The sequence below is a fragment of the Lynx canadensis genome, chromosome A2 (genome assembly GCF_007474595.2).
Source record: "Lynx canadensis isolate LIC74 chromosome A2, mLynCan4.pri.v2, whole genome shotgun sequence".
Lineage (NCBI taxonomy): Eukaryota > Metazoa > Chordata > Mammalia > Carnivora > Felidae > Lynx > Lynx canadensis.
In genome coordinates this window covers 24,610,473-24,628,031 of record NC_044304.2, presented here as the reverse complement: position 1 = coordinate 24,628,031, position 17,559 = coordinate 24,610,473, and the positions used below count along the sequence as shown (strand labels likewise).

The 17,559-nt window shown below is 36.9% G+C and overlaps 1 protein-coding gene across 6 annotated transcripts in view; it reads right to left on the bottom strand.

Annotated features, from left to right (window-relative positions):
* CCDC66 (coiled-coil domain containing 66) overlaps positions 1-17,273 on the bottom strand; it is a 51,496-nt gene extending 34,223 nt beyond the window's left edge. For 2 of the 6 annotated variants that reach the window (XM_030307049.1, XM_030307050.1), the window contains exons 1-8: positions 17,206-17,273; positions 15,544-15,608; positions 14,874-14,899; positions 5,301-5,745; positions 3,702-3,867; positions 3,419-3,522; positions 1,526-1,647; positions 578-679 (exon numbers count right to left, since the gene is read on the bottom strand). In XM_030307049.1, coding sequence (XP_030162909.1) covers positions 578-679; positions 1,526-1,647; positions 3,419-3,522; positions 3,702-3,867; positions 5,301-5,745; positions 14,874-14,899; positions 15,544-15,608; positions 17,206-17,216 — 1,041 coding nt within the window. In that variant the 5' untranslated portion in view covers positions 17,217-17,273. Of the gene's footprint in view, positions 1-577; positions 680-1,525; positions 1,648-3,418; positions 3,523-3,701; positions 3,868-5,300; positions 5,746-14,873; positions 14,900-15,543; positions 15,609-17,205 lie in introns of those variants that run through there. The other 4 variants (XM_030307052.1, XM_030307054.1, XM_030307051.1 and 1 more) reach the window with 4 other exon arrangements.
* Positions 17,274-17,559: the final 286 nt, after the last annotated feature.

Here is a 17,559-nt window from a genome sequence, read left to right as displayed (position 1 = left end):
CAATTTTTAAACTTTACACTTTAACTTTACACTTAAAATTATCCTTCAAAACTAAGATTTTTGTAAAATGCCTTCTATCAAGACTAATTTATTGCCTTTCAATAGTCAAAGTACTTTTGGGAATGTGGAAAAATACAATTCAGATTTCATTCCTTTTGTTAATGTAAAATTATCAACAACTATAGAACTCTTTGATGTAGGCAAGTCAGCCCTATATATGGAGCAGAACAAACAGCCATGGAAGCCACACAATCTAACCTGGAGGGTTCTATAAGAAATCTACCAGTGCTGAAAACGTCTACCACCAGAATCATCCCTTTAGGTTACTGCATTATTTTCAGAACACATTTGTTAAACTGTAAACGTTCACTAGGAAAGAAAAATTATTATATATATATATATATATATATATATATAAAAAAGAAAAGTTCATATTTTTTTAAATTTAAGGAGCATAATGCACTCAGTAAAAATTAACTGCTAATTAAAATAAAATAAAAATATTTAGATTCACTCCTTCAAGGAAAATAGAGATCAAGTACTAAAAGGCTTATATATTCAAAGTAATGGCACTTACCTCTAAAATTTGACCAACTCTAATTAGTGGGTGCCCATCATCCTGGACCACTGTTACCTGACAAGGAGACTGTGACAGAATGCTAGAAGAGCTAGCACAAGTCTAAAAACAAAGAGAAAACACAAGAGAAAACAAAGAGAAAACACTTTCTTTATATAATATTAAACCTAGGCAAAATTTAAAGGTCACTAAAACACTACTTAAGGGACACCTGGTATATACTTATGTTTGACATAACCTTGTGGTGGATACCACATGGTCACTGGCAGTGTTTTGTGGTCACCTAAAAAAATGCAGAGCTCTTTTACAGGAGCCTGAAGGAGGTGCCTCAGGCCTCTACACTCATCTATATAGTAAGACAATTTACAGAATGCAAATAGAACCTAGCTGAGGTCATAATTAAATTCAAAATAAAATTGTTCTAAAATAAGATATGAGAGGTACCTGGATGGCTCAGTCAGTTAAGCATCCAACTCTTAATCTTAGCTCAGGTCTTAGCTCAGGTCTTGAACTCTTCTGAGTTCAAGCCCCACATTGGGCTCCATGCTGTGCATGAAGCCTACTAACGGAATGAATGAATGAATGAATGAATGAGATAAAATAACATGAAAAATAAATTTTTTTAAAAAGCTTTATGATATGAACATGGCTTAGAATTTAAAAAAGTAGGGGCGCCTGGGTGGCTCAGTCGGTTGAGCATCCGACTTCGGCTCAGGTCATGATCTCGCGGTCCGTGGGTTCGAGCCCCGCGTCAGGCTCTGTGCTGACCACTCAGAGCCTGGAGCCTGTTTCGGATTCTGTGTCTCCCTCTCTCTCTGACCCTCCCCCATTCATGCTCTGTCTCTCTCTGTCTCAAGAATAAATAAACGTTAAAAAAAAACAAATTTTTTTTAAAAGTAAAATTAAGATGTCTTATATTCTAAAAATGCTTCATTTTTATACTCTTACCTTAGACTGGTCAAGAAATTGAAATTTTTCCCATACTATTTTATCACTTTCAAATTTTTTCCAAGGATTGTTCCATTTTTCAGAAGCTTCTTTTTCTTTCTTCTTTAAAGCAACCTGTTCATCTGTAAATAATGTCCTTTTTAAAAAAAATGTATAAAAAATGTAAAAAAAAAATCATGTAAACAAATCATGACCTTCTTAAAGAGTGCAGATTCCAACACAGATCTAATCAAAACTGTTTTTTAAGGAGATTACCTCACAAAACAGAGAAGAATTTTAAGAAATATGGAATAAAAGAAAACATTTAACCAGAACCAAACTTATGTATGGCACAGATGGATGTAAAAATGTTTATCACAATTGGCAATAAAAAGCAATTTTTTCAGAACGTATTTTATAACATGCTAATTATTCTGAAGTTCTACTTTCCTATAATGTTCACTCAGGTATTACAAAGAGATTGAAAAGTGAGACCTCTGGATTCAGAGAACCCTGTAAGCGAATCCTAGTTCAACCACTTCCTATCTGTGTAACAGGGCAAATCGCTGTTCACCTTTCTAAAACTCAGTTTCTTCTTTTGTAAAATGAGAATAGTGCCTATTTCAGTATAGGACCTAGCACAAAGTAAGTATGTAATAAATGCCATTATTATTCATAACTGCTGAAAAGTGAAAAAACAAAATCTTGTATCTAACAAACTAATATAACAACAAGGTCCCAAATCAATAGTTCTTAAAATTTCAGAGATGTATAGGGGCACCTGGGTGGCTCAGTCGGTTAAACACCCGACTCTTGGTTTTGGCTCAGGTCATGGTCTCATGGTCTCACGAGTTCAAGCCCCACGTCAGGCTCCACACTGACAGTGCAGAGCCTACTTGGGATTCTCTGTCTCCCTCTCTCTCTGCCCCTCCCCACTCATGTTGTCTCTCTCTCAAAAATAAACTTTAAAAAGATTCAGAGATGTATAAATCTAAATTTCAAGAAAATTAATGAAAGCAGGACTTTAACAAAGAGAAAGGTGCTTTCTTAACAGTAGAAGAAAGTAAACTCTTTTTAGGTAATAAAACATAAAACACTTTAGTCATTTCCAAGCAGTTCCATCTTACTTCAGAAGTTTGGTGTTACAGTCTGATAAGCAAAATGTGTATTGAAAGAAAATATTTAAAGCTGAAATTATGATATAAAGACACAACGAATCTCCAAACCTTCAGATACTATTAGCATACATTTAATTTCTTCAAACTTCTGCTACTTTGACTTCCAACATAAATAATTCATTCCCAATTTCTTCTGCTTATCTCTTTTTCTATATCACCTGTCTCATCAGCGATATGACTGCCTCACAGGGCTTTCTAGTTGAGTGGAAGATGAAGCCCATCTCTATGCTTTTACTTTTTTTTAATTTTTTTTTTTAATGTTTATTTATTTTGAGAGTGAGAGACAGACAGACAGACAGAGTGCAAGCAGGGGAGGGGCAGAGAGAGAGAGAGAGAGAGAGAGACAGACAGACAGACAGACAGACAGACAGACAGACACAGAATCCAAAGCAGGCTCCAGGCTCTGAGCTGTCAGCACAGAGCCCGACACGGGGCTCGAACTCATGGACTATGAGATCATGCCCTGAGCCAAAGTCAGACGCCTAACTGACTGAGTCACCCAGGTGCCCCGAACCCAATTATTTTTAAATAAAACCATTAAATGCATAGGATTTCTACAATAGAAAAATATTAAAATGGATTCTCAGGAACCGAGAAAAGTTTAGGAATCTTTGAGCTCCAGAATGATACTAATGATATTAATGCTCATCGCTCACCTCTGGTCTTTTGGTGCACACCGAGTAGACAAAAAGACACAACCTAATCTATAATAATAACAGGTATAATAATTACCTACCAAGCTCTTTCCTCCACTGGGCTTTTTTTGCTTCCAACAAACTTCTATCACGTTCTCTTTCCCCCAGGGTACTGAATATGTCAGCTGGTTTCCATGCATTCTCTCTAACACAAAAAATAACAGAAACCTTATTATATGTTTCTATACAAGTTACCCATAAATATTAAGTAATAAACTTTTAAACAGCTCACAGTCTTCACAGTAAATACTTCACATGCAAGTCAAGGAAAAGCAGAACCATTTTCACCAGATGACCCCACAATAACATATAGGAGTTACATACATGGCAATTTTCTGTTGATACTGCTTAGATGTCTCTTGATTTTTATTTAAAACAGATTTACTTTCATCTAGGACAGATGAAAGAGCCTCAGTTTTTTGGAGTACTCCCATAACGTTTTCATCATTTGGCTGATTAGAAATATTGTTTAAATGTAGACTGCCCCGACCTAGGGAGTAAAAATGCATGTTTAAAATTAACACTAAAATTACACATATTACAATACCTTATCTTGGCATACTGCTACACACTTTGAAAACACTGCCTTAACATTACCAAAGTAATTACCTCTCACAGCAATCCTTCAGTAGGTATTATCGTTCCCTTTTGTCAAAAAAGGAAACTGAGCCCAGCGGTTAAATGGTCCAGAAGATCTATATAATCTCTTGTGTCAAATATGAAAACAAACAAGCAACAACAACAAAAACCCTCCATTTACTCCTGTTGATAATATTTTTACAAATAATACAATACAAATCACAACTTAAAGGAGAATAAATGCAAATAGCTTTATGAAAAACTCATTACCTTGTCCTTATTTTTCTCATTTAGCTGGGAAATCAATGGAAAACTTTATTATGGACCACTGTCTCTATGCCTCTGTTATATCTGTTACAAATGTTTTATACAGGTTCCTATGCTTGGTTCAAACACTGTTCTAATTCTTCCTCAATGTGCTAGTTTTCCCAGTGAAGAGAAAGCATATTTAATATGCAGGTCAATACATGATTAGACAAATTCTGCCTTCAACTTTGTTGATGTTATCTCTCACTATGCATAGTAAGTTTTTATTTTTTGTTCTCTAGGCTACAATTCTAGCCTCTAAAGACCCAGCTCCCTCATTTTACAAAGAATAATCTAGACCAAGAGAAGGTAAATTACTCCAACTTGTCCCCAAGTCAGTTGTGGGGCCTCTTTCTGGTGACTGTTAATTTTAATTTATTTCATTATCGCCTAACAAAATTTTAATGATATTTCTACTCATATTAATTCCTTAGCTCAAAGCTGAAACTGGAAGGCTTTTAAAAACATAACACAATGCCCTAATGAAACAGAAGACATGTGACACTCTACTACTCCTTCCAAATCTATGTTTTACATTGGTTAAAAAGATAGTGCTGCCAATCCTCAACGTAGATTAAGGGTCAAAGAAGGCAAAATGCAGGAGCCAGGAAAAAATCTTTTCAGCAACTCAAGTCAAATATTCAAAGTAAAGCTTCCCTCAATTTTCACTAGAAATTCTATAGTGGTCTTTTAAAACATTTAATATAATTATTTTTAATGTAAGTAGAGCCTTCTATATTCTAAAATAAGTACCATAGTTTTTTACTCTAGAGTCCACAGAATTGGGTTTCTTAAGGCTATGGTACCATGATTGTACTGTGTTTTGAGCATTAACCTTAAAATGTGGCATATTATAACTATACAAGTAATTCTGCATGAGAAAACTGTTCTCTAAAAGAATAATTATTTTAAAAGATTGTTACACAGTAACTTAGAATTTAAGAGGCACAGTTATATCAAATCCAATGAATGAGAAATTCGAAAACAAGTACATATTGGTAAAGTTAATATTAATTAAAACTTCAAAAAAAACCTTACATGTTTCCTCCTTTCCATTTTCAATCAGGGAAATAGATCCATTCCCTTGGTTCACAGTCATCAAAATCTGTTGTAGTTGGTCTTGTGTTAGACACACCAAACTGCTCTTCATATTTTCAGCTGTGATGTGTTTTTGGCAAAGCTTCTCTTTAGATACTATAGATGTATTTATGGTGTTTCTAGTCTTCTGTATATTGGGGGTGGCAGGTAAAATCTCTTTCTGGACATAAAGACAGTCTTTATCTACATACTGCTTGCATAAATCCTTAGTGGGTGAAAAAGTCATACTATTTTTTTCACCTTTTGCCTGTGAAGTTTCTGAACCCATTCTCTTCTTTTGCAAAAGTTTTCCACTCTTGATACAAGTATTTTGTGTTGATTTTAGAATGTATCCAGTTTGTTTTGTTCTTAATGGACATTTTGCAATCTTGGTCTTATTTCCCATCTGTTAAAACACGAGAAATTTATACTTTATAACAGCCCATGAAAAAAATCAAACAATTACCTTTATTTATATTGTCTGTGATGTCAGGCTTCTAAATTTTTTTTTCCATTTTGCTGTTAAAAGATTATATCCATGAGAAAATAACATTTAACCTTTGCAAATCTACTTGAAAGCTTCATCAACAACTGGAAATTATTTTATTTCAAGATAATGAATACAGAAGAATTTTCATTCTAGCTGTTGTAGAACATCTCCATTCTACTCCAGCTTGGAATCTCATGTCATGATTATACCAATCATACTACCAATTTTCTTTATAGGTATCTATAGACCTGTGCATTAGTAACTTAGGTTAGTTACGCCTTGAATAACTTAACTTGTGGGTCGACATCCCTCTAGCGTAACTCCTGTCTTAATTATTAGTGCTTTCATATCCACATAGATCATTTTTCCAATTCCCTGGCCTCTCATTTCCTTAACTCTGCTCTCCTACTCTTGTCCTCCAAGCTACCTCAGTTACTCATTCCCATAGTGATATCTTATACTGACCTTGTTACTCCTAACTTGCAATCCCTCCATAGTCTCAATTTCAATCACGGCACAATGACCAACACTCTCCTTGCATATCCCAATTCTGATAATTCTTTAACTCATCTGGGATCTATAATCTATTGATTCTACTACCTTCCTCTTGTCCTCATTTCCTTCCTTAAATTCCACAATCAACCAAAACCACCATTGCCTTCCATTCCCAACTCCTGCTCTGACACACACTTTGTAAATCCCCAAACTGGTAAAATCTAACTCTTCATCACCTACTTTGTGCCTGCACTACTCAGGAAGAAAAATACCAAGCCACAATATTTAGTTTCACCTTAAATACATAGCCCAAACAACATGCTACCCTACAGTCAAACATTTCCCAAATTCATTTACTCTTAACAATTTCAACTTTCTCCTCTTTCCCAAATTCCTAACACTTTCTCTTTCATAACTTATTCTCAGCTGAAAATCTTGATCAATATTTCACTAAAAATCTTATAGAGAAGCATTCTGAAAAAACTTCAAGAAATCTCTACCACCAAATCTGTACCAGCATCAATAGTCATGCAAACCTGCTTGTACTCCTGTTATTCATACATATTCATATAACCCGTTCTCAGGGATCTTTCTCCAGCAATTCTTTGCTTTCTCCTGAATCAACTGTTTCTTTTCTGCTGGATCACATCATTTTTTATCACCTTAAAAAATACATGATTCCACTTTCTCCTCTCATCTCCCATAATCCCATTCCCAACAAGCTTTCACCCACACGACTCCACTCAAACTCATCAAGGTCACTAATAACTTTTATGTTGCAAATCCAGTGACTGATTCTCAGATCCTCATCCTAACATTATTATCAGCATGTGACACAGTTGATTATTCCTTCTATTTTGAATACTTAAAAAAAATTTTAATATTTATTTTTGAGAGACACAGAGCATGAGTAGGGGAGAAGCAGAGAGACAAAAGGCCGAAGCAGGCTCCAGGCTCTGATCTGTCAGCACAGAGTCCGACATGGGGCTCAAATTCACAAACTGTGAGATCATGAGCTGAAGTCCGATGCTCAGCCAACTGAGCCACCCAGGGGCCCCAACTCCTTCCACTTTGAATCACTTTCTCTACTTCACTTCCAGGACTCCACAATCCTGGTTCTTGCTGCTCCTTTCCCCCAGACCTCTTAAAGTTGCTCAGTCCCAGGATCTCTTCTCTAAGTTACCTCATTCACTTGCTAATTTCTTTTACCCTTGTGGCTCTAAATATTATCCATATACTGAGGACTCCCAAATTTGTCTCCAGGATGGAACTCTCCCCTAACTTAAGGTTCCATCTGTCTATCCAAACACTTCCACTGGGTTTCTAACAGCCATTTAAAACTCGGCATGCCCCACATAACCTATGAAAAGAATTCACAGTGACAAAAGTACATTATACACAGGACTTCCAAACGTTCTCATATTTATCATTTAATGAAATATATACATTCCTGCAAAGTCTGCTATGGACTGTGTATATGTGCACACACAGATTGGATAGGATCAAATAAAATTGTCTTTAATTACAAAAAAAAAAAAAAAAAAAGCCTCAGCAAGCCCCAAGTCAAACTCTTGACCTCCCACATGCCCCTAAATAACTTCCTCCTTTCAGAGGAAGCTACCCATGCCAAAAATTTTGGAATTATCTCTCATATGCCACACTTGTCATCAAACCTTGTTTTGCTCCATCTTCAAAATATATCCTGAATCTGACCACTCCTGAACATTTCTTGTGCCCTCTACTCCAAGTCATTATAATGCTCTTGCCTGAATTTCTAAAAGCCTGCTTTTCCTACTTCTGCCTTCACTTCCCAGTCTGTGCTCAGCACAGCAGCCACAGGGTACCTTAGTAGGTAAAGTCACATCATGTCACTTTTTTCAAAAGCTTCTAAGGCCTTCCTATCTTACTTAGGAAGAAAACTGAACTTCTTACTCTGACCTAATGATCTGCACACGCTTCACATTTTATCCCCTTACCTGATCTCTCTGATCTCATTTTGTCTTAGCCTCCAGACACGTGGGCTTCTTATTCCTTGAATAAGACTCTCCTAATTTCAGGCCTTAGCATTAGTCAATCCCTCTACCTGGGCCATTCTTCCCTCATGGTTTATGTACTCACCTCCTTCGAATCTTTGCTCCAACATCACTGGCTCAGTGAGGTCTTCTCTGACCAACTGATTTAAATTTGCAGGTTTCCTGTTCTCCCTCACACTCTCACCTACCTAACACTTCCTTTTCCAAAGACTGCTGTGCCCCTAAAGTGACTGTGCCTCTTCCCTTTCTCTTTTTCCCTACAGCACTTTTCATCTTGTGACATTGTATATTTTGCTTACTGTATGCCCATTCAACGCAATCTTTTTTTTAATGTTTATTTTTGAGACAGAGCGTGAGCAGGGGAGGGGCAGAGAGACAGGGAGACAGAACCAGAAGCAGGTTCCAGGCTCCGCGCTGTCAGCACAGAGCCCGAAGCAGCACTCGGACCCATGAACTGTGAGATTATGACCTGAGCTGAAGTTGGATGCTTAACTGACTGAGCCACCCCAAGTGCCTCTATTCATTTCCAATGTAAACTCCCTAGGGCAGAGATTTTTTATACTTTGTCCACTGTATAGCTCCAGTACAGAACAATGAGTGGAACAAAATAGGTGTTGAGTGAATTTTTTGTTGACTACCCTCAACTACGCTATTTTAAAGACTGAATTATCTCTCTCCCCCATATTTATTCCCCTTTCCAAAATATCCTATTTCTGTGGCACTGTTGTCCTAACCTCTCAGACCAGTAAGCATGGAGTCATCTTTAACTTTATCCTCTTTCATGGTCTTCTTTGGCTTATGAACAAGTATTGGTCATTTCTTCCTTTCAAGTATCTTTTTCTCACCATTTACATGATGATAAGCCTAAATTCAGGTTTTCATTACCACACTACTAGATTACAGTCTGCCTAATTCATACCTTTCCTCTATTAATCCATTATACATTTCAGTAAACCCAATTAACCGAAAGTAATTCAACACTCATTTAGTCACTATTAACTGTTGCTTTTTATGTGCTCACCAATACAGAAAAGCACTAGAGGTATAAAAATGAAGAAGATAGGGGCGCCTGGGTGGCGCAGTCGGTTAAGCGTCCGACTTCAGCCAGGTCACGATCTCGCGGTCCGTGAGTTCGAGCCCCGCGTCGGGCTCTGGGCTGATGGCTCGGAGCCTGGAGCCTGTTTCCGATTCTGTGTCTCCCTCTCTCTCTGCCCCTCCCCCGTTCATGCTCTGTCTCTCTCTGTCCCAAAAATAAATAAACGTTGAAAAAAAAAATTTTTTTAAAAATAAAAAAATAAAAAAAAAATGAAGAAGATATTTGCTGTCAAACAGTAGGGTAGATGCCCCACGACTTTCACCCGGCTTATCATATCCCAACTCTCCTGGTCTTTCAGTAACTTATATAATATACAACCACACTTAGACCAATTAGCCATTCACATTTCACCTGACTTTTCAAAATGTACCTGTAGTATCAGCCACAGATCTGTTTGTTATTCTCTTCACCTCATCCAAATCCTATTTGTTCCTAGCTTCAGGCTTTTGATAATACCAATGTAATTGGTACCACAATGTAAAATGCCTTTTATCCTCTCATCCCTGTGGCTATTTTAATATAACTAATTCTCTAAGTGAGAAATGGCAAACTTGAATACATACTGTAAATTAGGCTAGGTAGGAAACAAGATGAGTTGAAAAGCATTTTTCCACCTAAAGGAGGCAGTCACCATCAGAACCAGCCTACACTGCCAAACAGGAATCCAGTATTTCAAGAGAACCAAAAATGACAGATTTTACATTAAACTCTCCAATGTTTAGATACTGGCAATTCACTCTAGTTTTTGAAAACCATTGTGTGGAATAAGCAAATTATTAGCAGACTGCACGTAGCTTATACAGCTGAGCCCTACCACCTCAGACTCCAACTACAGCTCCTACTTTCTCACCCTTCTTTGACTCATATGGGCCTTTTTTTGGTCACTAATAGTTGAGCATTTTGTTTCTCTAATCAGTTGCTCATTCAAACTAAGTGCAGTGCATGCCATTAACATATCTTGAAGTCATTTGTCCCCTTCTTTCCATTTCACTAGCCACCACCCATGTTCAAGAACTTATGACTCTCCCTGGACTATATTTGGCCCGTAACTATGGTCTCTCAGTTACAATCTGTCCTTTGTAGGGCTGTCCGAAGCCCTATCCTACAACACAAATTATACCGTATCTACTCCACTTTTCAAAAATACTTTAATGCTCCCTACATACAAATCAAGAAGTTCAAATTCTTTAAGTATATATTTAAACTCTTTAAAGGGTGCCTGGCTGTCTCTGTCTGTTAAGCATCTGACTCCTGACTTCAGCTCAGGTCACGATCTCAGTTCATGAGATCGGGCTCTGCATCGGACTCTTGCACTGATGGTGCAGAGCCTGCTTGGGATTCTCTCTCTCCATCTCTCTCTGCCCCTCCCCTACTCATGCTCTCAAAATAAATAAATTAAAAAAAAAAATTAAACTCTTTAAGATTAAACCCTCCCCTAAGCTTTATGTTCTATACTTCCCTGAGATACACACTATTCCCCAAATGCAAATTAGGCTTTCTATCTTGGTATTGTGCCCAGTATTTTCTCTGAACTTAGAATACACTCCCCCACCTCTTTACCTATAAATATCTGCCTCATCTTTTAAGTTCTAATTAAAATGTCACCTCATTTATGAAGCATTCCCTGGTCTCCTCAAACCACAAAGAGCTGCTCTTTGCAGTGTTGTCTGCCTTTTATAACCCTACTGTGGTATACATTATCCTACTATAGTACACATCATATTCTACTTGTAATATAGTTATTTACCTAACACCCTCACTTCCAAAACACAAGGACCAGGTTTTGCTCATTTCCTTTCTTTCAATCACAGAAGAAATAAAGCCAAGAATGGCACTCTACTAGAATTTTAAATCTTCAGTAAATCCTTGTTAAATAAAAACTTACTAATTTGACAATCTAATTTAAATAGAATTATCCTGCAAAATTTCACTTACAAAAAAAAATAGACCAAAAAATCTTCTAAAAATATTTAATAAAATGGGGGTAGGGGGGTGGGCAGGAAGGGCAATAATGTGCATGAGGTCAATATATACTCAGCTCAATTCTGATTATTTTGTGTAGCTAAATGGCAGGGGAGGAAAAAAATAACAAAACCAATAAATGGAAGCAGCAAAAGATCATGAACTACCAAATAAACATTCAATTATGGTCAGGTTACTTATTAAGAAAAAGCAATCTAGACCAAATAATTCCAAGTGTTTACTGGATTATGTGAATTTTAATAGATCAAAATAGATCAAGTTTTCATGTCAAAATTTTTACATAGCCAAATTGTTTTTTAACTAGTTTTAATTCTATCAATATTTTTCATAATACAATGTCCAATGAATTTGTTTAGTACTGGCTGACTTTATCATTTATATGGGGCCAGGATGCCAAAGCTAGAAAGAATCAGAGAAAAGTAACATTTTAAGATATAAAATGTGCTACTTAACACTAATATTGTGTATATCCTTTTGCATGACACTATTCTGCTTCTCACATGTAGAAATACCTATGAAAAAAATTTTTAAATGTTTTATATTTCAACTAATATGTGTGACAATTTTTTTAACGTTTGTTTTTGAGAGAAAGAGAGACAAAGTGCAAGCAGGGTAGAGGCAGACAGAGAGCAAGACAGAGAACCTGAAGCAGGCTCTAGGCTATGAGCTGTCAGTACAGAGCCTGACCTGGGGCTCGAACTCACAAACCTCAAGATAATGGCCTGAGCCAAAGTCAGACACAACCAACAGAGCCACCCAGGCGCCCAAGTGACAATTTTAAGTGTAAGAGTTTAGAAGTTTATTCATTTATTATGAGAGAGAGCAGGGGAGGGGCAGAGAGAGTGAGAGAAAGAGAATCCTAACCAGGTTCCACACTGTCAGTGCAGAGCCCAATGCAGGGCTCAATCCCACGAATCATGAGATCATGACCTGAGCCAAAGAGTCAGACATTTAATCAACTGAGCCACCCAGGTGCTCGAGTATAAGAGTTTAGAATTTATAAATTACTCATGACACTGAATCATTAACATTTCTTTCATTTCTCTTCCTAAAAGCTTAAGAAATTAAACTGGTAACCACCTTTAACTTCATATTCCTTACCACGGATTTAAAAAAAAATGCAGAAGGGATTTTGAAAAATTTAAAAAGTACTCGGACCACAGAGGTGTTAAACTTAATCATGACGAGATGAGAGTTCAGCTGTGTTTAAAGAGCACACTATGGGGCACCTGGGTGGCTCAGTCGGTTTAGCGTCCGACTTCGGCTCAGGTCATCATCTCACAGTCTGTGGGTTCAAGCCCCGCATCGGGATCTGTGCTGACAGCTCAGAGCCTGGAGCCTGCTTCCGATTCTGTGTCTCCCTCTCTCTCTGCCCCTCCCCTGCTCATGCTCTGTCTCTCTCTGTCGCAAAAATAAATTTAAAAAAAAAAATTATTAAAAAAATTAAAAAAAAGAGCACACTATGACAATGACAGTAATTCAACCTATGAGGAAAGGGAAAACCAGAACTGTAGGTAGGTGTTGTAGTCACTCAGGAGCTTCTCCCAGTAGAAGAAAAACACTATGAAGAGAGAATTCATGAATAACTTATGGAAAAGAGAATCCAACATAAAGCTGAATGAGATTTGGGAAATTAAAAACAGATTTAAGCAAAAAAAAAAAAAAAAAAAGACAAGTACTACTATCTTTGTATTTTACCTTCTGTGAGGAGCAAAGAAAGAAATGAGGAAGATCTCAGCAACCCCTATAAATAAGGGAAGAGAAGCTCCTTAAAGTAAAATCAATCTAGAAGGGAGACTTAGGTTTCATCAGAATTTTTTCCCCAGCTTTATTAAGGTATAATTGACCATTAAAAACTGTATATATTTAAGGCGTACAACTAGATGATTTGATAAATGCATACACTGTGAAATAGTCACCACAATCAAGGGAATTAACATATCCATCACCTTATATAGTTACCATCATCAGTATTTTGAAGTCTCAAAAGCAAGAGGAATAAAATCAAACAATTTGCTCCAAGACAGTGAATAATAATTTAAGATCAACATCGACTGAGACATAGTTACTCTGGAAAAAAAGAATCCTAGAATAAAATATTTTTAGATTGCTAATAGAATCTTGTGATGATTCTATCAAAAGTCCAAGACTAGTAATTTTATTATAGGCATGAAAGGAGATCGCCGTATGTTCTAGGCTGGTTAAAAAGACAATGAAATGTCTTCACAAAATGTGGTGACTGAAGCAAATCCATTAAGGACATTGATGAAAGAAGAAACAGGTGAAAGAAAACTGAAGTCAAGGGAAGATGGAAACCAACTATTACAAGCAGCTTTTTATCTAAGAGCTAAAAAAGGGGTGCTGTAGTTGTTAATGTGACTCAAATAAAATAATTAGTTGCAATATTTTAATAGAGCAGGACCAGGAAAAAATATGTAATTTGTATTCTGTGATTTTAAAAAGCACACAAGGTATACAACTATATACCATATTCAGAGAGATAATTTTTACTGGTAACATGTGGAATTACTGATTATCATCACCCATTTATGAAGTGATTATTATGCTCGGTACTCAAGTAACTTCACCTTGATCAAACCTGGAAAAAAGATCAAAGCCATCAAGAGCTCAGAGTTGAAAAGTGCCACATCATCCAAATTGAGCTCTATTCACAGAAACACAAAAGACTTTAAGATGCTGCAATGATAAAGGAAAAAGGAGGGCTACAGTGAATTATGGAAGAGATGAAATTTCTGCTCCTATTAATCTAAACATGGAAAAAAAATAGGGAACAAGAAAAGTATGATATCAAAAAACTGTGAAAGTGGTACTGTATTTTGTAGAAAGAGTCACTATGGGTTCCTGATAAAAATTTAAAAGGAAAATTATCATTAAGCTCAAGTACGATCTCTTAAAGGAGAAGGCAAAATGCATGTAAGTCTGTGAATCAGATACACCGTTTTGATGTGGGAAAATGGAATTTGAATATGAAAAGAAAAATATTCTCATTTTAAAGAATATGTATTTTTAAAGATCTTAGGAACTGCACTGTCCAGTGTAGTAACTACTAAATTTGCATTCAAAATTAAATAAAATTAAAAATTCACTTCGTCATACTAGCCACATTTTAAGTGCTAAATAACCACGCATGACTAGTTGCTGACTACCATATTAGAAAACAATGATCTTAGAATATTTCCATCATCACAAAAAGATTTACTAGGCAGCACTGATGTAGAGAAAAATGTTCTATACAGCTTTTTAAACTGAAAAATTATGATCCCATTTCTGTGAAAGGACCAGCCTGAAAGCAAGAGAACAATAACTCCTCATCATTATCCCAAACCCATTATGATAATTTCACAGGAATTCTTTCCAAACCACTGTAAAGAAAACCACATTTTACATTCAAAAACAGGTCAGGTCATTTGGCTTACCTTCACAGAATATTTTGATTTACATTCTACAAAAGAAAAAAATAATTACTGAGCCATCAAACAAAAACACACTAAGGCAGTCACAAAATAAATTTTAATTAGCATTGTTTTAAGAAGGTATTTAATAGAAATATTAACCCCAAAAGCATTAACTTTAGGTCCTGAGTGTTCTAACTTTTACAGAATAGTTCAAGAATTTCTATTTCACTTCTATTTATTTTCCAAGATAAAGCTATAAACAGATCAGAAAAAAAAAAAAAAAAATAGTAATATGAATGAGCGGACTACCAAAGTTTACTGAGTTTTAAAACTAATAGTAAAAATGATTTTAGCAATTGTGGTCTTACTACAAATTTAATTTTCTCAAACTACATTGTTTATATACACAGAACATAATTACACAAACTTCACCCAGATTATCCATTAGGCAACATATTAAACATTAAAATATACTGGGACATTAAGTTTTATGAATAAATACTGAGAGTGGTAAGCAGTGATGTAATCTGACTTTACTTGGCTAAAAATAAATCTGAAAAAGTGAAAACAGCTTTTTGCAAAGAATCATTTAAATATTACTCTATTATAAGCAAAAAGTACATTAAACTCATATAAATTTTAGGTAGGAATATAAAAGTTAACATTTTAGGTTTCCAGTAACACAGCATACCATATGGAGACAATATTAACTTGGTTTTTCCATCCAATAATTCAGTTTCAAGCTTTAAACCATCTCTGAAAAATAAAAGAAAGTTGTCATTTTTAAGAAACAGCAAAGTTTTAAAGAGAAATGAAATGCTCATTTGAATCTTGAAAATATATACGTTCTTCCCAATTTATACAAGAACTGTAAGTATTAAACCATTCTTTTAATTAAAATCGTTTTTCAATCCAAGATAAAACTAAACACTCAGAAAATTCCTGAAACTTTCCAATAATAAAAGAATTTATTACCTTTAACATGAAACTTCGTATTTTACTGGTAAGCAATGAATTCAATTATCATGCCATTATTTAACTCTTATAAATCCAGACTGGAAAAAATGCTGTTACCAAAACTCTCCACCTAAGTTAAAGTAGCAAAACATATCTAACTACTACTTGTTCATGACTAATACATTCTATGGCCTGCTACATCATTAATCTGAAAGTGGCCTGTAACATTGCCACCACTGTTACTAACTTTTTGAGCCCACTGACACTTTGTTACTATAACAACAATAAATCTGTAATAAGTTTTGGCTGTTATAATTTATTTGTGCATGCCCTATGCAAGAGCACAAAGTTAACGGTAGACACTACCAAGGTAACTTGTACAAATCAAGGTCCTAATAAAAATTCCACTGAAAATAAAAATAGTCCACATTTAATTCACTGTTTCCTAAAAGTGGGGGAGGAATAAGTGTAGGTCAATAAACATCAATGGGGACAAATGTGATGTCTAAGAGACAAAATTAAATCCAGCAGGATCACCCAAGGAAAAAAAGAAAGGTTGAAAAAAAGTCTCATTGGGAACACGAAACTGTAGTGTTGGTAAGTAGAGGAAATCAAAATATCCTGTTTTATTAAAACAGTGGGGGAAAACGGACTTTAAAAGTTTCCCTGTTGCAGCGTTAGAATACTCCATGTTTACGCGTTCATGAAACTCAACAAACAAAAGAATGAAACCGAAAAGTACGTCTGTTCAGTATTACTGCACTGTAAACTCCTTTAGGGGCAGCCTGTCTTATTTATTTTTCTCTCTACAGATTCTAGGATACAAAATTCATTTGCTAAATGATGTGTAGTCTGAGTTTGGTAACTTTTCATCTTCTTAAAACATGAACTTCCCCATCACTTCCCTGCAACAGTCCTTTTTACTCAACAAACTTAATGAGGGTCTATTAGGGGCCAAGCACTGGCAATGCATCGGTTGCTCAAGACTCGGTTCCCCGCATTACCGGCGTTAAACGCCTCTGGGCGCTCCGACAACCTGCAGACACGCCAAAGGCGCAAAAAAACCAGGGCCGGGGCCAGGATTTCTCCCCGGGAAGCCACTAAACTTTATCTCTCCATCTGTCCTTACTGCTTTCCGCCTCTCTTCCCTCACCACCGTGAGGTTAATGAGAGGGCGGAAAGGAGGTCCCGGACAGATTTACTGCGAGTAACGTTGTGCAAAAGCGGCGGCGGCGACAAACGCCGTCCCGGGCCTCTGGTCCCCTCTCCGCCACAGGCAGCCGAACAATGCCGTATGAGGCGGCGCAAGCCGGGAAGGTGTTCCACGAAGGATTCCAAGGGCCAACCTAGCCTCACCCCGTCTCCGCTAGAGACCACCCTTCTCGCCCCAGCTTACCCTAGGTTCATGGCCTGACCTCTCGCTCTCTCCACGAACGCTCAGGTCCCCTGTGTATGCCGGTTGCCTCCGCCGCTCAACAAGCGCTACGCCCATTGGATACGGTGATGCCGGCGAGCTGGGAGAACAGACCAATCAGAATTAGTCGTGCTGGAGGGTGCTCTCTCTGCCGGGGAGAAGCCACTGTGGAGACCCGCTGGGTTACCCTGGCCTTAGGCGCTTCGCCCTCGTTCTTGGGTAGTGGGGATCTTCGTTCGTTGGAGTTGTAGGCACACCACCCTCCTCCCTCCGCTCCTAGTTCACTCGAAGCCCCCAGAGAAGTGCCTCAGCTCAGGTGGAGGTGGCAAAAATATG